Raw genomic sequence first — 21,561 nt, forward strand, 5'->3', positions numbered from 1 at the left:
GGGGGATTTTAGTAACGTTACTTACCGTAATCAAATAAACTCACATAGGCGGCATGATAAATTCAAACATTTTCTGAAAAACACCATGGCTTCATCAGGAAAATAACCTGATACCTATATCTAAGAAAACAAAGATAACTGTAAATAATATCAGTGATACCAGCATGTAACATTTCACGCATAGGTAACACTGAGTAGGCTAGCCTAGGTTACATTAAAGATAAACTGTCCACCAAATTAGGCTAATGATATTTATTTACTTTTATACAATGTGATCAAAAACTTAAATCTAATATCAGAACACATGCCATCACCACGTCAGCATCTAGCTTCCAAATTACATAAGCGAAACTACAGTAGAATTCGCCTATAGTGACACTTCGCCTATAGTGACACCTGTTGCAAAGTCCCGTTTGCATACGCAACAGTTGAGTAGAATTCAGCTATAATGACACTTCGGTTATGGTGACACTTTTTCCGCGGTCCCTTCAGTTGTCACTATAAGCAAATTCTACTGTATTACAGTATTCATTTGAATTTGCAAACTGAGACACTGAGTCTGCAATCTGCATTCACTTTATTTTATGCAACCTGCCTGCAACTGAAACTGTAAACTGTGTTGCCAGAACGGCCAAATTTTTACAAAAAATAAAAAATTAAAGCGCTTGTGCGTCACATTCTAGTGATAAAGAAAAGCTTATCTGAAAACCATTTTGTCAAAAAAAAAATTGAAATGAATTATTTTTCAAAAGTAATTTCTTTTAGACGGGATTGTTTAAAACAATTTATTCAAAATATTCCAAAACAAAAGGAGGTGGGTTTCAAAGTAAGCTTGATATTTAGAGCCAAAACTTCAATAACAATATATTTGGAAATGAACTTGTCTTTGTCTCAAAATATTTTATATACTATTGTTTCGAATAGATTTCGGATGGTCTATGAAGTTTAACAGATTTTTTTCAACATTTGGTAATTTTTGATATAGATTGGCAGAAGTGTAAATTCTTATCTGGCAACTTTATTTGCAACCCGCGAAAGGACTTTTGTTTGTTTTCTACATGTTCCAAATCCAATCATTCCAATCATTTTATTTTTCCTCATTAACGCGTCCGGGACGAAAAAGATACTAACTACAAAAATCGATATAGACCTACCAGCACGTTAATGAACGGGAAAAGGTGGCAAAACCTTAAAAGGTTTAAAAACGTGCCTGAATGAAAAATTATGTAGTAGGCTATATATCAGTTAGTTAGCATGGCCACAAAACCCAATGTTAGTAGTCAATTTATTCTGTTCTCTGTATCATGCTATTAACTGTAACTTAATGTAGTCTTTCAAGTTCGGAAATAAACCAAAGCTTATTTAGGAAATTAAAACTACCTGTGGCTGTGCAAAAAGCAAGCAGTCCTTTCTGTTGATTAGGCCTTATTAGCACCAGGTCTGAGCCTTGTGCCCTCTAGCTAAAAAACACATTGGGCCCAAACGCTCAAACGATTGCGATCCTTATTTGATTAATACTGTAGCTAAAAGCTATTGTGTTAGTAAAACACAATTAAATCTGATTGAAATGATTTTTCTAGCTGGTATTTTCGGTGTTAATATATGATTTTTTTATTGTTTGAAGCTGGCATTTATTATATATAAGCTGTAGCTCACTTTGTTTTATTTATGAAGTGTTGCATAATTGGATGATGCCTTCAAAGTCAAGTACATCTGTAGAACATTCAGAAAAGGACAGCTTATCTTTAGCAGGTAAATTATCATATACTTGAAAGAGTATGTATCTGCAAGGTTAACATTATAGAATAAGACTGTTTTCTCAGTTTCTGTTCCGGAGATCGGATTATTGTACCGTACTTGACAATAAAATGCTACCATTTTATGATTTGTTACCGATCAAATCATATAATATTTGAACACCTCAAACATTATGTTCTGTATTGAAATTTAAATGCCTCTGTTGGGTCTTCTAGGTTTTATGCATTACCACCATGTCACAGTACCGGTATTAAAAAAGGCCCCATATGATATAATTGCTGTCAAAAACCAATAAGGTCTTTACATTAAATTGATTGTGTATAAATAATCAGATCAAATATGCATTTCTGGATATATATTTACAGATGTCATTGACATGCTGATTTGGCATTTGCTTGAGCATTGCCAAAGTCATGAGTATTGACAGATCTGCAAAGATTGATTAGTTTGATTTTTATCCTCGGGCTGGGAAAGCTTTTTTGAGAGCTTGGTAGTACCAGGTAAAATCCTGATAGTTTTGCATACTTGTAAACTGGGGCGCCGGAACAATTTTTGACTGGGGAGGGGGGCAGGATTATGAAAAAGGGCACTTTTGTTGCTGAAAGGCCCATTTTTTAAAGTTTAAAAATATATAGCGATAATGCTCACCTTTCAGCTCATTATCGAGTAATGATATAAGTGTTCGGTATACAAAGAACAATGGCACAGAAGGGCATCATGCTATGTTATAATGATGTAACCTACTGTGATACAGAATTTTGTGCCGTGAATAGTATGTTTATCGTCTTGCAGATCAGAATATTATGTTGAGGCAAAAACAAAAGATTTTAATTATGCTAAAAGGGAATAGCAGAAATTGTTATATTGCAAAATGTGCAGTAACCCAGCTTACATGACCTTAAAAGGGCACCATTGCTCCCCCCCTGCCCTCATCCACACAAAAATTGAGGGAAAGGGGGCATCTTTTATGCCCCCCGCTTCTGGTGCCCCATGTTTGTGAAGGCTTGGAACCACTGACGTAAGCCCGGCCCAGTCACCGAGATTGACAGACTAAAGTTGATTGATTGAATTTTTGTCCTCGGACTGGGAAAACTTCTTGCAGAGCTTAATCCTGGCCGTCTCGCATACTTTTAGAGGCTTTGAATCGCTGATGCAGGCCCGATCACCAAGATTGACTGAGTGAAGTTTCCGATTGTTGAACTCTTGCCGTGGAATTAGGGGTGTTCAATTTCGATTTTCGATTCGATTTCGATTAAGGTGATATTCGAAATTCGTTTTTCGTATCGGACATATTCGAAATTATAGCAGCCCTTACGACTGAACCGAACGCGGTTGAAAGTAACGCGAGTGGCGCAAAATCTGTCTTGTCGCATTTTGCAAGCGAAAAAAGACTTCGACGCATGCGCATCGTCGATCACGTGACTATCACACGTTCTCGCGAGTCCAACGGCCAGTCCTGCACCAGGGATGCAGGTTGGCATTTTTAATGCCAAATTTCACAAATTTCTCTCAAGAATGAAGATAGCTAGGTTGTGCAATAGCAGAAAGTGTAGGCTGAGCTTTGTCGCAGTTTTATCCATTTTTATCGAATCCATAGGCGCCTAAGCTGTGAGTGCAGGGCCGTAGCCAGACCGCAGAGCAAGGGGGGGGCAACTTTTTTAGGGGGGTGGGCAAAAAAATTTAAATGGGCAAAATCATTAAAATTGTAACTGTTGCTTGAGAATGTTGAGATTTTGCCAAAGGGGGGGGGCGAGGCACCCCTGGCCCCCGGCTGGCTACGGGCCTGCGTGGGTGCCAGGCCCCCACGCATATTTCTGTGTGGGGGCAACTTTTTATGCTGTATTGAATATTGATACATAAAACAATAGATGAACTAGCGATCGGCAGCAGGAAAACACTTTTTGAAAGCAAACCGCAACAGCTTCGCGATAAATAATCACTATGAACGAGTTGCGATGCTACAATCCAACACCAGACAACAAAATCTGTCATTTTTACATTGATTTAATGTCTGCAGACGTTGAATCAATGTAAAAATGACTGATTTTGTTGCATGGGACATAGCAAAAATCTACGACTTTGTGTCGATTCAATGTCATCAGATGTTGCATGCACCCAAAAACAACATAATTTGCTACGTAGACGGAGCGTGCGTTTAGCTTTATGCGCTTGCAAACATACTCGATGTCGCTTTCGAGTCAAAACCTCTGCACTCTGCAGTGAAATGTCGCAGCAGTGAATTGCTCGCTGTAAAAATAAACTTGAAGTGTTTGGGATCCCAGCGACCTCGGCTCCAACGGAGCGATCGTTTTCAAAAACTGGCCTGACCTTCACGTAGCTGAGATCCCGACTGACGGGTGACCATGTCGATCAGCTTGTGTTCATAAACACCAACATGGGCCTGGAGCTGTAGACGTTATTTTGTGTTCTTTTTTCGCAAATTTTCATGGCTTTTTTTCGCGTTTTTTAGCGAATTTTTATGTCGTTTCTTTCAATAAAATCTCATTTTGCAGTTTAGTGAATAGTTGTGATATTCGAAATCGAAATTCGGAAATCGAAAACAAATTGAATTTCGAATATTCAAATAATCGAAATTGAACACCCCTACGTGGAATTATACCATTCATAAGATGCCGCGGAATGGAGAGTAGTCCTTAACTAAGTTTCCACTTGTGTTGAAGTGTTGTTGTCAGGGAATTATTCCATCCACTGGATGCCGCTGAATAGAGAGCAGTCCTAAGATGCGTCAATTGCTCAAATGCACATTGCACAACCTGAGAGTCGAACCAGCACATTACACAAAACTGCTTTAAAAGGGTTTCAAGTCATATTTATTCTAGTCTTGTTTCTTTATTACTTTTATGACATCATAATAACAGCAATTAACATTTGAAGCAACATGCATTATAATTGAATTTTTTTATAAATTTAACAAAATGGTTTGATGCACCCTCAAAACATGATCACTGAGTAAAAACTAAATCAAAAGACAATTGTTTTCAAAAAGACTTCATAGGCTTCATAAAAGACTTCAAAAAGACTTCATAACTGTTCTATAAATAAAGCATATTATCATATGTGCAACATTTTGCTTTCAATTATTTTTTTTTGCAACAAGTCTAGTTATCAATTGTAGGTTTCTTTGAAAGTGTTTGTGTTATGGAATGAAATAAAAAAGTTGTATTTTGAAATGTATATAGAATTTCACAAATTTGCCCAAAATTGTATATATATTGCATTTGTAAGAAAGTTGTCAAACTGCAGCAACTACTGCATAGAAATGTTTGTCAGTGAAAAAATTACATGTAATTCTTGATTTCAGATTCCACGACCTTCTCCACAAGAAAAAACATAAAAAAGAAGAAAATTGTTAGCTTCTTTCACCAAAAGACTCAAAAGAAGGGAAAACATAAAGAAGTCTTATTGCAAACAGGTTTATATAAATTATTATATATGTACTTTTTCAATATTACTACTGCACTGATTAAATTATATGCTTGACTGCCTGTGCTACGCATATCTTTATACAGTACTAAAACATTCTTAACGTAAATTTGATGTGTATTTTCTGCTTATGAAATTTGTTCACATATATATTTATATTGGAAATTGAATCTCTATAATCTTTTGCCTTTACAACAATGTAGTGGTTTTTAAACTTTTTTGGACAACCGCACATCAAAGAATTCAGAATCTACAGTGGCACATTGATTCACTACATCACAATTTTTTTTTTCGAAATACTGCTTTTCACTTAGAATCTTTAACCAACAAGTAGGCTAAGTTGAACAAAGAAGCCTATTTATGACAAAAGTTACTTATAGTCAGCTTTGTTTTAATCAATGGAGCCTTGTGTAGCCATTAACCTCATACGATATGCTGACAACAACGTTTTGATATACAGCTGTGAAACCTGGAATATCTCAATGACTGAAAAAATTAATGCTCTTTGGGATGTGGTGCTTCTGTAGAATGCAACGTATTTAATGGCTTGCAAAGAAGACAAATAAAGGTGTTTTGCACCAAGTGAACCAAACCAGATCTCTGTTTGAAAACACAAAAACTAGACAATATAAATGTTTCGGTCTTGTAATAAGAAAGCCAAAACTGGAGCGTCTCTCTACAACTGGTAGAATTTTTATAACGCGGTCACCTGGCAAACAAAAGACAAATTCATTTCAACAATTTAACGATGACGCAGGAACAATCATTTATACAACATATATATAATAGGAATACTTTCTGAGACCAACTGAAGAAGAAGCCTATACCAACAAAATCATTCAGGCTACCTTTACATCTTGTAACTGTGAAAAAAAGTGTATATACTTTTGTGCGCAAACAGTCTTTATTCGGGGCTTGATCAGTGTCAGGTTTGAAGACTGCATGCCACATTATCTACCAATAATGTCCTGTATACAGACCCCAGGATAGATAGGTAATTAGGTTTGTGGACCTAACAATGCTCGATGAACAGTATGAACACACAATTGTGCTGCTAATGGGCTGCTGTGTCTGGATTTAAAACGTGACCTGTGGCGGCCTCAAATGCCAGAAGAAGTACAGAAAAAGCCGATTCGCACAAGTAAACTTTGGTGAATGGTAAAAAACACAAATGGCTGTTGAGCAATACCAGGACACTTTTTGACGCATGTTCATCCAAACTATCAACATCCATTTGACAATGTGTCTCTGCTGTGACAAGCTTTCCTTATTTAATTTGACCAGTTGCTCTGGCAGCCATGTTTAAGCTGGTGACATGCAGAAGTAATATGAAAATTTTGACTACGCAGTTAAATGTAGGGAGTGGTTCAATGAAGCGATTACGCAGTTAATCATCATCAGTTTATCACATGAAAGGAAATATGCTTCCTTAACTAAATTGACACTTTGCAGCTTTGCGCTTATGGTTGCATCATTCAAATTATCTGGCTATGTGGCACACTGGCAAGCATATCAGTGTGTTGCGGCACACAGTTTGGAAACCTCTGATGTAAAGAGTAGACAATATGGTGAATTTGATGCCAAAATCATTTTGTATTTCAAGAAAATACTTTTAATTATTTCATGCTTTAACTAGGTAGGCAGTGAAATGTTAAAAAGTTAAACTTTGCTTACGTGAGCCTTGTGAGTTGTGACTGACTTTTAACTGTTATTTATTCATTTGAAATTAATGCAATATATAGTACGGTATCTGTGGAAGGTCCTGAATACACCACATAACTTTTCATTTAGTGTATCAATTGAATGCCTGTTCACTATTCCAAGATATTCCATTATCTACTTCCATCATGGCACACTGTGGAATGAGAATCTTCTATAGTTATACTTTGTAAAAAAAATTCAAATTTTTGTACATCAGTTATTCAGTATATTTATATAATTTATTAAATCATATTGTATGTTGTAGCCTATGTATTATAATGCATTTAGCATAGTTATAATGACAAAATCTCTGCTCCATTCCCACATGATCGAATCAATAAAATTTCACTCTTCCACTAAGTGATTTTAATTTCGTATACAACTGTGTATTTTTTGAACATAGAAATTTCATAAAATTTACTGTAAAATTTTATGCAGTGCAAATACAGATTTGTTGTTGTAAATCTAAGAAAACCTGGGGATACCTAAGCAGTGTCATAACGCATCACATAACGTAGATTTACTGTAAGAAAAATTGAAACGTATTATATATACGTTGTGCTATTGCTATAAAATGTTAAATTGATACAAACCTATTCCAAATTTTCATTGGATATACCAAGATAGCAATTTATAACCACTGTTGAGTACAGAGCACAGTCTTCTAAAGTGTGAACACACCTATTTAGAGCTAGGCACTAAGGCACAGTACGCTTCAAGGATGAGGTTTATAAAACGGTATCTAAAAGGTAATACAACGTTTTTTTGCTTTAATGTTTTGAAATATATATGAGCACATCTTGTTCTTAAGACGACCTGCTGTTCACAAAGATGAGAATGGAAATTAAATAATCTGGAACGTATATAAACTCACTTAGGTTAAGAAAGCGTCCTTAGAAATGTATTGCTAGTGTTGCATATCAATACTTTATTACCTTTAAGAGCTTTCAACAAGCGAAACGTGTCGTGTTCTTCGTTAACAATTTCCTTTTAGTTTATGCAATGTTGCCTGTAACCAATCGTTGCTTCTATTAGGTTCTGCAGAACAGAGTACAGCCCTTTAAAACGACTGCTGGTAACTCTAACCAGATGAGTCGTTTCTCCAGTTGAGTCCACTTTTAACAGCTTTTTTTTATAACTTTTTGTGTCCTTCATGGTTTGACCAGAATCAGTTTAATGGTGACTTGAATTTTATTCAGATTCAGACATCAGTGATCAAAGGGACCAAACGAATGCCGAGCACACCGGAAATGGGGTATGTGGCCAGGTTTTAGTAAATAAGTGATCATAATAATTGATTGACTGAAGATATTAAATTCTGGAAGTTAACATTTGAAATTAAGTAGCATGCTGCTTGAGTGAACGAGTGAACACTTGACGAAACGTGAAACATGCTGACGCATTGAAAGTTTTAAACAAACTAAAATTAGGCATATTATGTTTGTACACAGTTAGAAAGCACTGTGCATGCGCAATTGTATATTGTTTGAATTGAATTATTCAAAGCATAGATTGCTCAAACACTTTCCTGTGCTTGATTAGACAAACGACAAGTTCATAATACATGCAGCTCGCATGTTCTCGTTTTTTTAAGCCTTTGTCAATCTTCCATGAAAGAAACTTTCCGATTTTGCAAAAAAAAATTGCCTGTTGTGTGCAAGCAACAATTTTCTTCTGTCTATGAAAAGGTTTGGTTCACTGCAGTGCACAATGGCAAATAACATGATAATCTCTTCAGTGTTCACTGTAAACAAACGAGTACAAAGGTACCACCTTCTTATGAGTCACACTTTAAGGATTTCCCCTGTGTCTATTAAGTCAAGCTTGGTAATTGTGAATGGGTGCCGAATTCGATTGTAATACATAATGCTAAAATATGTAGCAGGCTAAAAGGCGTTTGTTGTTTAGCCTGTTTCGTTGTCCTGCTTCGAATGGTTTGCATATTGCATCTGGTAGTTTTCTTTCGGTATGTAGAATTGTATGTGCATCCACTATCCAGGGGAGTAACTAAATCGACTTAGAATCAGGACAATTTTTCTTTTTATTACCCTCCAAACTTTTCATGTGGCGTCTGTGCGGTTTCATCAAATGCTGTTAAAACTTGATCTAACAAATTGGCTTCTCGAGAAACGTGGCAAGAAAAAAAAAAGATTTTAAACTTGTTTTACCGAAATGATTTCACTTTGTAGTAAAGTTTTTCATATTAGTCTAGTCAGTGTATGTTCTGTTCGGAACAGAGTTAGACAACATGTTTAGGCTTCCACCTACTCAACCAGCTCATCTGCTGACGTTGAATCGGTGTAAACAATAGGCTGATTTGTTGACAAAGGTATTTATTTATAGGGCTGTAACCAGTTTTGTTGAATTCACACAAGAATTCACTAAACTTTGGGAACAATGCTACCAACGGCAGTAAGGTTTATTTTTATAAATTTTCTTCACTTTAAGATTTGCATGTATAAAGCGTGGATACTGGATATCATGGGTTACTCGTGTTGTATCATGCTAACTTTTCATAATGTAGTAACATCTGAGATTTCTGAAGCATGCAGTGTCTGCTTTCCTGAGCCATTGGCCATAAATCCACATGTGCAAGAAGATTGTCGTAAATTTACTCAAGGATGGTTAAACCAAATGGTGGCCAGGCAGGCTAAATACTTTTTTCATTTCGAAAAGTTTGACACGTAACGTTAGTAATCTCGCGGGTTTCACAAAGAAAAGAGTGATTTTGCGGCGTTGCGCTTAGAAGACATGAGCTCTCTTACCCGGTCGAATTATCTAATATTCGACGATTATTTTTACTGATACATACAAAACGGTTTCTAAGATTAACTTTAACTTCCAGCAAAAACATGTCTGTTAATTTGTAACCAAATCAAAGCTTTACTTCACATTCATTAGAACTCAAATAATAAAGAACCAAATCAGAAAATACAGGTTTTTTGGAATTGCGTGGTGCGATTTTTAAACGAGCAACATGAGACGTTGATTCGATATTGTAGAATTATGAGAGGACATTGTTCATACACTTTTGATTACAGAACTACTGCAGTATCGCAAGAAATCTAAGTAAAGATGGTTACAAACTAGGTAATCAACAACACCGAGATATTTTATGTCTATAGTACATACATGACTAAAAGCTTAGCAACGGGCTCCGAGTTTTTAACGTATTCAACCACAGTTCATGACAGAATATTACAGTTATTTTTAAACACAGTCAAGTTAAGTAATCAAATCTTCCCAAGACTTCTTCTTCTGACCCCGCCTCAGGTAAAAACCTGTTCACTTCATAAGGTGACACTGGAAGAGATTACCACACTGAGCATGTTTGTCACAGCGCCTGACGTTTACCGTACGTCCAGTTTCTTACGCGCAATTGATTCATGACATCTTTCCCGTTGCTTTCCAGGTACCAACTTCAAACGGTGAGCAACACAGCCCGGACACGTCATCAGGTTTGTGTGATGTTGGCGTTGTTTTTGCATTGACATAACATGCAAAAGATAGTCAAAAAATGTTCCCTTTTGAAAGGCTGTAATAAATTACTGCCTAACATTTGCCCTGTTATTATTGGTCGTGGTAGTAATCATTGCCCTTGTAATGGCACCCTTATATAAGTGGGCCACTGCTCTGTTAATGCCTGGCCCTTTAAAATAAAAAATACAAGGCTCTTAAGTTTAAACTTTTACTCAAGTTTGTCTCGATTAAAGTATGTTATGTTCGAGTTACCTTGTGTTAATGATATATACCACACACCAAGTAAAAGACCCACTTCTTATACAAACAATGTAGGTCAAATATTTTGTCGAGCATTCTTGAAACGATTCAGTTTCATACACAGTATAAATCAACGCGAAACGTTGTCTGCTTCATCATCAGTCGTTATTTCCGCCTGCGGCAGATTGCGCATCAACATGGCTTATTTGCTTCCAAGAGTGGCGATTTTGAGCCAACTCGCCCAGTGTCGTCAAGTGGAGTCCGGTCCATGATTGAATGTTGTCTTGCCATCGTTTTGTTTGTCTGCCACGTGTTCTTTTTCCTTCTACTTTGCCTTCTGTGCAAACTTTGCTGATTCAGAATTGTGATCTTTTAGTGTGGCCAAACAGTTTTAAAACTTTTGATTTTATTATTGCTGCAATTGGATGTAGTTTTGTCATAGTTAGAAGATCTTCTATTTTTGTGTGATCAAGTAACCTTTTGTTGGTCATGCTTCTCATGATGTGATTTTGGAAGGTAGTGAGTTTTTTCATTGTTGATGATGTCCAATTTACGCATTCTAGACCGTACAGCACGACTGGTAAAACGTAGGTGTTGAAAATTTTTGCTTTTAGTTTGATTGGGAGTCTATTGGATGTTAGAATCTTTTTGTTCTTTTCAAATGCTGCCCAGCCTAAGCCAATTCGGTGTTGCACTGCAGTCTTTCCATCGTTGGTTGCGGATAGTCGGTGGCCAAGATATATGAATTCTGGTACTTGTTCTATTTGTTTTCCATAGAGAGTGAGATTGAGTGTGTTGTTAGTTTTGTCGGTTGTCATACATTTGGTTTTGGACACATTTATTTGGAGGCCAAATTTAGCAGCATTTTTTGACAGAGCATCTAGGTATTCCTGCATTTTCAGTTTAGAATTATTCAAAATGGCCATATCGTCTGCGTAGCTTAAGTTGGATATTACATGACCGCCGATGGTGAATCCAGTTGTACACTTATTTTCTGTTTCTGAGATTATTGCAGCCGCTACGATGCAAAACAGGATAGCAGACAAGACATCTCCTTGCTTAACACCTTTTATAATATCAATTCGTCTGGTTGTTCCGATGTCTGTTTTGATTAGTGCTTTAGAGTCGTCGTACGTTGCTTTCAAGAGGTTGATGTATTTTTTGTTGATGGAAGTTTTATCCAGAAGTTGCCAAAGGTAGGGTAATTTAACACTGTCAAACGCTTTTTTGAAGTCAATGAAGGTGATATGAACGGGATTGTTGAATTCAATAGACTTTTCTATGATTTGTTCCAGCGCTAAGATTTGCTCGATTGTTCCTCTTCCTGGTTGGTTGACTGCTTGTGTAGGGGGGAGGGATACATATAGGTCATTTTTTATGCGTGCCGCAATGATAGTGATAAAGAGTTTGTATACATGACTGAGTAGACTTATTGGACGGTAGTTGCTGCAGTCGAGTCTATTGCCTTTCTTGTAGATTACAATTATTAGAGCTTCTTTAAAATTGCTGGGTATCTTTTTCGTTGTTAAGATAGAATTGAAGAGATGAAGCAGTGCTGTGATTAGAGGTTCGCCTCCTGCTTTGAGGTATTCCGAGTAAATGTCGTCTATACCGGGAAATTTGTCATACTTTAAGTTGCTTATAGCATTAGATATTTCGCTTCTTAAAATAGATGGGATTTCGTCAGAGGCAGAGTCATCGATGAGTATCTGTTGCGGATTGTCGTGATAGAGTTCTTCATAGAATTTTGCCCATCGTTCGAGGATACAGCTTTTGCTCGTGAGGATGTTTCCTTTTGCATCTTTAATTCCGCAACTGATGTTTTTAGGTTTTGTTTTAAGTTTCTTTATGGCAGCATAATAGATTTTGTGTGGAGGTAGGGTGTTGAGTTCATCGATTTTATCTTCTAATTGCTTCATTTGGTCTTTTTTCACGAGCTTCTTCGACTCAGATTTAGCGATTTTGTATTGAGTAGATGAGGATCCATGTTGTTTTCTAATTTTATGTTTAGCTTGGATGGCTTTTTTAGTTTGTTGCGACATCCAGTTCGGTTGGTCTTGGTGCATTTTTCTGGGAAGAACAACTTCTGATTCTTCCCGTAGTTCTGCGGTTATAGCTTCTTGTATGGACTCTGGGTCTGTCATTTGCTGTAAAGTGGCATATCTGTTTTGTAAATTTACTTGGAAGTGTTCAGCGACTTCTTGTTGTTTCATAAGGAGGGCTCTCTGGATTGGTTTCTGCTTCTGCTTCTGAGGCCATGAGAAGCTTATTCTGAATTTTGTACGTATCATTCTGTGGTCTGATATGTCGGGAGTGTTCAAGGTAGAGCTGTTCAGGACGTTTAGTATAGAAGACGAGGTGCGTGATAGGATAAAGTCTATTTGATTTTTTGTCTTCCCATCAGGAGAGGTCCAAGTAAACAACATTTTCTTTTTCTTTTGGAACCATGTGTTAGTGACTTGGAGGTTGTTTTTTACGCAGAACTGGCCCAGTAGTTCGCCTCTTGTATTTCCGGTCGCTAGAGTGTGTTTTCCAATTGCTGACGGGAATGTTTTATGTAGTTGACCTAGTTTGCAGTTGAAATCTCCCATAATGAAGAGGTGATCTCTTTTTGGTACGTTGTCAGTGATAGCTTGGATTTTGTCATATAGTTCTTGGACTTCCTCATCGCGGTGGGATGAGGTAGGGAAATAGCACTGTATGAGAACTAGTTTTGAGAATTTTCCTTGAAGACGTAACACAGCAAGTCTGTCAGATATAGGTTGGTATCCTTCTACAAAGGGAGCATAGGATTTGTGTACCAGGAAGCCGACTCCGTTAGATCGAGAGGTTTCATTACTTGATAGGAACAGTTTGTGATTAGAAGTGTTATGAGTTGTAATTTGGCTTTTCATGACTTTGGTTTCAGCTAGGCCGACCACATCCCAATTCACATTTTCGAGCTCATGGAACATTGTTTCAAGTGCGTGACTGTTTAAGTCATTGATTGTCCTTGGGTTGTATGTGCATAGGTTGAAAATTTGTTTATTTTTCTTCTTGTTTCCTCTGTTCACTTGTCTTACATCAGTCCGAGGCTGCTGATGCAAACCCCTGGTCGTAACTGTCACATCAGTCCGGGGCTGCTGATGTGCCCTCCTGGTCGACATGCGAGGATCCGGAGGTAGCCTCCTCTTAGTTGCGATACTATTGGTTGACATATTATTCCATGTGATTTCACGAGCCGTACTGCTTCCATGCTGGCTCATGGCAGGTTGGAAGAGAGTGGTTTGATTTTAGTCTGCTTAGCATACGTAAAATATACGTTTGTCAGTATTTGCCCAGACACCAAAATTCGTTATTTTTACATTGATTCAACGTCTACAATGTAAAAATGATGGATTTTGCTGTCTGGGTAGTGCCAAAAGTAATACTTGCCATTTACAAAGTGCTACTTCATTTATCCAACGTCTTTATGCGTTGAATGTGACATTTAAAATAGTTTGGTTGGCAAAGGTTCAAGTGTTACCTAGAGTAACTTCACTTCTTAATTTTAATAATTTGTTTCACAGAAATTTCCAGCCCGGTAAAAGAAAATTCGTTACCGAAAAAAGTAAGTGCCGCGGCTCCCAATTTGGGAACCAAGCGTGTTATTTCAGTTAGATGGATAGCTTAGTTTTGTTTTTGTTAGTCTGCACACTGCACAGACACCACTCTACATCCCAGACAGATTTGCTGTCTGTGATGTTGAGTTCTAACGAGGTACGTTATTTTGACGTTTGCGTTTCGGATTGCCATTGTTTTCTTTATAATATTAATGAACCTTTTGCTTTAGTCTACTTCCCCCCTCGAAAACACTCACGAGCTGCAGGTTAAGCTACGAAGTGGAGAAGATCTGGCAGCTAGAGATTCAAACGGTAAGAGTTGCTGCTGTTACCCGTCTCTGTAACAACCTATTGTTGATCTTCAGAATATATTATTGTTCTATTTTCAATAAAAATGTGTTGCAGAACCATGATGGCTGCATAGATTAGTGGCTTAGAGTGTCCGCTTGTAAATCGGTAGACATGGGTTCGATACCCTATCTGGTCATACCAAAGACTTTTAAAAAGTGGTATTAAATCTCATCCTGCTTGGCATTCAGCAAAGGAATGGATTTAGGGTGATAATGCTCTTGGCTGGCTGTTCTTTAATGATTCAACGTCTGCACACGTAAAAACGACGGATTTTGCTAGCTGATGCTGTAGCCTATGTAAAAATACACATGATAAAACAGAGCATTTATACAGTGTTGTATAGTGTTGCACAGTGTTGTATTTGTTTTAATCTAACTAGGTAGCTATGGACATTGGGCAGCAATAATGTAGTCTGAGTGGTTTGTACTGGAAGGTTAAGCTTATCAAAGTATATGAAACGAAGTTTTGTTAGAAGAAAAATTTGGCAAGACTAAACATTTCCTCGTCGTTCTATTCGTAAAGCACAGGAACAATAGGCCATTATAACTATGACCGCCACAGAACATATTAGCGGTTTGTTTCTTTTTTCACCGATGATCACTTTTATGATATGTCTTTGTTGACATTTTCCCGCGTACAATGCAGCATCCCGTGACCTTAGCGCTTTCAAAATGCTCTTAAGAATGTTGCATTAATAAAACGTCACATTACCTTCACAAAATGTTAACTTAAGTGTAGATTGTGATTTAGGAAAGTTTATATCAACGAGTGATAGTTCGGCTTTCATATCTGTCCGCCATTGTGCACAGGAGCACCGCTATGGTGTCCGACGTTTTCTTCGTAAACAGTTCTTCGTAAAACAATTCTTCGTAAAATTAATTCTTTGCAAAACAATTCTTCTCAAAGCATTTCTTCGTGCATGCAATTGAGATTTGATGTATTGTATACGAAGACAGGGTCTGCTACTATTCGGTGAGTCCGATTCGGTGAGTTCCTAACCTCTAACCCTAAAACGGCAATGATAATTAGGCTACGGTACCCGATAATTAAAAAAACAAAATTGAAAAAATCACCAAATAGGGATCGGACTCACCGAAACGGGCCATTCCGACGAAGACATGCTTTACGAAAAATTGTTTTACGGATTTCATTTCACCAACATCTGTTTACGAACAATTGTTTTACGAACAACTGTTTACAAAGAATTGTTTAACTGTTTACGAACAATTTACCTATAACCCACCGCTATACCACTGCGCTATGTGGATGCATAACGTTTTCTAGATGTTTTTTGAGACTTTATTTTGAAATTTTGTTATCACCTCCAAATTCATGAGCATACCATTACAAATGTTTTCACCACATTCACATCTGCCTGCCAAACATTTCTTTCATTGGTTCATCTAACGACGGTGGAAATTTTTTTCTAATAAGAACGTTCTTTTGACGGTATATGTTCAACGTCGTTGTAACGTTTATTTAACCAAAACAATAACAAAACATTTTTCCTACGACTGGCGCAGAAACAAGATAACAAATTTTACTGAACGTATTTCAAGCTTTTCGCTTTTCATGCAGCCCTTGCAAATGCTGACCATTTTCTGTTGAAACTTTATAAGCAGGGTTTTCTTCTTCATCCTTGTGAAGATTATGCTCGCTTTTAACATTCCTAGATGGCAGAAACGTTGTGCTTATCCTTGTAGAGAGAACCCCATTTTCCTTGCCCTAATGCTTTTTTATTGCTGGATGAGTTTGTCTAGATTTCAATAAAACAATCCAGCAAAAAATAAAACACAATCTGTTTTCGATTTCAGGTAAAAGTGATCCCTATGTGAAGTTTCGGGTTGGAGACAAGACTGTCTTCAAGAGCAGATGTTGCAAAGAGACGCTCAATCCAATCTGGGATGAGGAGTTTGATGTCTTCCTTAATCTTCAGTCTTGTGTCACTCTTCATGTGTACGACAAGGACTTTGCTTTGAGAGATGACTTTATGGGAGAAGGAAAGATTGATCTCTCCTCATTAGAAGACACATTTGCTGACGTTACCATCCACCTAAAAGACTCGTGCTCGGATGAAGAATTGGGATGCATTCATCTTGAAATGCGGATTGTTCCTATAGTAAAAGTAATTTCACTATTTTTGTGTAGCTTTACGTTGTTTCAGTGTAAAAGCGACGAATATAGTTAAAACTCCTTTAATTTAATTCATAAAGTTTTTGATGCTCAATCAGAAAAAGAAAATTTTACGTCAATTGCTGACGTTAGATTACTGCGGACGTTGAATCAATGTAAAATAGGACCGAGTTTTTAACCTGACCATAGGCAGGAATCAGTTATCAATATCTGGTTGATCTTCCAATCGAGATTTCTTAATTTAATACTGTATTCAATAACCATAATATATAAAGAGGGTGGTTGCAAGAGCTATAAAAAGCAGTGCTGAACTAGAATCTAGTGAATTGAGAAAGAAACAAAGTGCTCAGGCTTATAAAACAAGTGAAAAATGATGAGAGGATATTGTAGGGCAGTGGTTTCCAACTCGTTTTTAAGGCGACCCATTTAAAAAAAAAAATCAGTTCGGTAAAATCTTGCGATCCAAGCAAATTGTCGTAATATTTTGAAAGCCATACAAGATTGTGCTGCAAACAAACAGCACTACAAAAGCAGCAACTTTTTCCGAAAATAATATGTTTATCAAATCACTAATGAGATAGCTGTGCTGGCTTGCTGTCAGTGAGTTTTTAAATCGAGGCGTTATTTTGCTTAGGCATAGCCGCATGTCGGCTTTAATTTTCAGCCGGTTTCGCTGTTCAGTTTTCAATACACACATGGCGCTAACAGGGGGCGCTAAATCCAATCTTACAAAGCCAAGTTGTTGCAAATGGAACCTGTTTTTGAATCCCTAATTGTGAAACTGTGGGATACACTTTGTACATGGAAGCCCAAAAGTGGATGTTTGCAGAATCTTCGAGGTATTTGTCTTTGAAGGACGCAAAAGAAATACGGTTTGCTACTTCTGTCGTTATGTCCATAAACTGTTCTGCAACATGGATGGAAAGTTGAGGCAGATCTTTTCCAACAAATGGATCAATCATCCAATCATTTTGGTTATTAAGTGTTAGAGATTCTCCATAGTAGTGCACAAACTTTTTGGCAAACTGTTCCAGGTGTCCAATTAATTATCGTTTGCTTAATATCTAACTTTATTGCCACAGATATATTGCGTTAGCTGAGGAAATATATCGTACTCATCTCTGGTGACATAACTTTTCCAGAATATGAGTTTTTTGTGTTAAGCAGAAACTTTTGCGGCGCGATCAATCACCGTAAAACCGTTGTCTTGCATATATAAATTTAGAGACTTCAGAGAGTCAAATATATCGGCAAGGTAAGCAACTTTTGCCTTGAAATCTTCTTGAAAAACTTCACGGCTAATCTCACACAGTTCTGTTACCTCAGGAAGATAGCAATCTCTTCTCGCAAATTACAAACTCGCTTCAGGACACGACCTCGTGATAACTATCGCACTTCTGTGTGCAACAGCAATGTTTGATAATAATCAGAATCCACAAAGACGAAAACAAATGCCGATTTAGTGGACTTGTTTTGATGAAGTTTACACACTTCACATCATTCAACACTTCGTGCTGCTCTTGAGACAGCTTTTTTGCAGCAAAGGCCTCTCTGTGGAGAAAGCAATAAGTCCATACAGCACTTGGGGCTTTGTCTTCGATGCGATTTACCACACCAGACTGTGCGTGGTCCAACGTGTGGAAAACTTTGTCATAGTTTTAGTTTGTCCGACATAGCGTTCGTGACAAAGTGCACGTTACAATATATATCCGTAACTTTGTCAAGTTAATTTATGTTTGAGACTAAAATTTTTGTTGGGTTTACATTTAATAATACTAATAATAAAAGCGAAAATTGTAAAAACTTCTTGCACTAGCCTACAAAGCTTTCCGATGTCTCGACATGAAACGCTTCATGACTTGTGTTTAGATTTTCCAGTTTTGTGATCGATCTCTTCACGTTTTAAATTTTTTTTATTGTTATGATTTTTTCGCCCAAGATACAATATGCTTGAAAAACAATCGACCCAAAAAATTATCAGGCCACCCAACTTTGGGTCGCAACCCATGAGTTGGGAACCACTGTTGTAGGGGACGGTGTATAAATGGTAGAGTTGTAATGTCCGAAAAGCAGAGCAGAAGTATCAAAAGATCGGTGTCCGGTAATCTCATCGCAGTAATTTCATCGTGGTAATTTCATCGCATGGTAATTACATCGCATACATTGTCATCGCATTGTAATTACATCGCAAGACACCACATCACAGGGTTAGGGTTAATTAGGTTAAATAGGGTTAAATAGGTTGGGGTTAAGTAGGTTAGAGTTAAGGTTAGGATGTGTCTTGCGATGTAATTACAATGCGATGACAATGTATGCGATGTAATTACCATGTGATGAAATTACTGCGATGAAATTACCACGATGAAATTACCGCAATGAGATTACAGTGAACCAAAAGATCGTATGGAAAATGTTATGAATAAGGAAAATGTATGGGATCATATCACAGAGGCGAAGTTTACAGAGGTGCCTTCAGAAAAGGTTACTTGTAAAGAAATGGCGTAGATAATGGAAATGAAACTGCATGGAGTGGTTGTTCCATCACATGTGAGATGATGAAAGTGGAGAGCTGGGGGCTGAAGTGATGTTATGACTTTATCAAATGGTATTGGATGGTGAGGGAATGCTACAGCAGTGGAGGCAAGCATTGGTGTATCATTGTTCAAAGGAAAAGGAAGTTACAGTATATATGGGTGATCAGATCTTCTGATCCAATTTCATGAAAGTTTGCCACTGTCTTAACGAGATGGGAAAAATCTCTGAATTTTCTTGGGATGAAGAGTTGGGTGGACAAGGTAAAGGAGGAAGGTGCGATGGAGTAAAGGAGTTAAGACAATAACTGCAAGGAAAGAATCCCAATGTCATTATGACTGCAGTTGGCCTTTGCTTACCACTCGCCTATGCAATAAATATGTAAATAACGTGACTGCACTCATAAACTGAACTTTCTAACACCATGCATTTATTCGACATATCCTTTTCGCTGAGATAACCCAGTCACAGAAAATCAGACGTTTCTTACATTGATTCAACGTATGCAGATTGATTTGCTGACCGGTGAGATTAGTTGGGTTTTCTGTCTTGCAATTGCTAGGAAATGTAGATACTAACAGTGAGTTTTCGACTTGTGAGGTAATTACTTTTAGAGCATTGTTCCGAAACGGCCTTCTTACGATGCAGTAACGCAATGACAATAAATATTTCATGAAGGTAAGCAGCAAATTTCCTTGTTTAACGTGACCTTTATGATGTCATTGTAGTCTTTTATGTCCCTTGGTGACGTCAAACACCGCAGGCTGGCTTATGATTTCTCTGTAATGTTTCGATTGAATTAATACGAACATTGTTTCAACGTATGCTGATTGCATTTGATCAAAGAACCTTTGCTGTAAATAGTTGCAAGAACAGCTACGTGGCTGATTACTTTGGCAACCCATTTTTTGACAAATCAAAGTACTAAATGAAAAATTCATTTAGTGGTTGTCCAAACGCAACCATAAGGTTTCAACAATTCTTTTTTTAAGACTATCGTTGTTCACCAACACCATTCTGCAATCGAGCCTTGTTATTTTCTACATCAAGTCTAGATTTGGGTCACTTTTGGTAGCTTGTGTTAGCAAGTACTGTGACAAATCATATCATTGAACTTTTAACGCAGAGAGATAAAGTCGAATCTCTCATAAGGCAGATACCTGTTCCTGTCTTCCCGGTACAAGCGAAGCCTGTAGAGACAATCAAAGTGCCGGCCATTGAAAAACTAGAAGTTAGAAAGCCAGCAAGAGCAGGTGAGAAAAATTTATCAAATTACTTTTTTTGACAATGACTACGCGTGTCTTGAATGTGCATTTCATTGGAGCCTTTGTTGATATGAAAATAGCCATTTGTCAGGAATCACTGCATTATGGAAATGAATGGTACAATGTGTATTAATTAATAAACTTCCGTTTGCTCACTGAAAGCAGTTTAATATGATTCTTTCCGATGTGCTTTAATTTTTAGTGTTGCCACTTTTTTTACTTTAAACCTTCCAAATTTTGATATTTTGAAAATGTGCTGTACACTAACCACTTACCTAACATTATCAGTTCGATTTGTACCTGGTTTAGAAATCCAAAGAAAGAATCTGTAGTTTGTAAATCTGTTATTTTAATTGCTACTAGGATAAACAATTAAACATAGTTGTTGAAGAAACACTTCTCACCTTCAGCCAAAGTGTAATAAAATAGGTGGACAATGAACATATTATGAGAACCTTAAGAAAATAAATCAATAGCTTTTTTTCTAAGTCTGAATTTTAAAACATTTGACCAGGCTAACACTCACAATATTATGAGTACCTTATCTTCTCATCACATGATGCTTAGTATCACATGTAGGAGCCACCTTTATTAGGGTGAAGCTGTTACCTTGCATCGTTTATTGATTGGTTTTCGTGTCAAACCACAAGCTGCCAAACATGAAGAGAAAGCACCACTCAATTATACATTGTTTAAAACATGGCTTGTCATTTCTAATTATCTTCATCTAAAAGTTTCTCTATTGCCTGTTGACGTTGAAACAATGTTAAAAGGCGGACGTTTGTTGACGGGTCTGCTACTATTCGGTGAGTCCGATTCGGTGAGTTTCTAACCTCTAAACTCCTAACCCCTAACCCTAAAATGGCAATGATAATTAGGCTACGTTTCCCAATAATTAAAAAAAAAGATTGAAAAAATTACCGAATAGGGATCGGACTCACCGAAACGGGCCATTCCGTTTGTTGACTGGGTGACCATTGTTTTAGCTGTTGTGTGTATTCACTGTTACAACTTAATTGTTTTGGTGTTCAACTTAGCAAAACGGCTCTTTTTACATTGATTCCACGTCTGTTAAT

General features: G+C 37.2%; 1 protein-coding gene across 1 annotated transcript in view; it reads left to right on the forward strand.

The window, feature by feature from the left end:
• Positions 1-7,624: 7,624 nt before the first annotated feature.
• LOC145776009 (multiple C2 and transmembrane domain-containing protein 1-like) overlaps positions 7,625-21,561 on the forward strand; it is a 28,090-nt gene continuing 14,153 nt past the window's right edge. The window contains exons 1-7 of the mRNA XM_082587419.1: positions 7,625-7,652; positions 8,103-8,158; positions 10,316-10,361; positions 14,172-14,212; positions 14,435-14,516; positions 16,370-16,680; positions 20,347-20,473. Of these exons, the coding sequence (XP_082443545.1) occupies positions 7,625-7,652; positions 8,103-8,158; positions 10,316-10,361; positions 14,172-14,212; positions 14,435-14,516; positions 16,370-16,680; positions 20,347-20,473 (691 nt within the window). The remainder of the gene's footprint in view (positions 7,653-8,102; positions 8,159-10,315; positions 10,362-14,171; positions 14,213-14,434; positions 14,517-16,369; positions 16,681-20,346; positions 20,474-21,561) is intronic.

The sequence above is a fragment of the Aplidium turbinatum genome, chromosome 8, assembly GCF_918807975.1.
Source record: "Aplidium turbinatum chromosome 8, kaAplTurb1.1, whole genome shotgun sequence".
NCBI classification, from domain to species: Eukaryota; Metazoa; Chordata; class Ascidiacea; order Aplousobranchia; family Polyclinidae; genus Aplidium; species Aplidium turbinatum.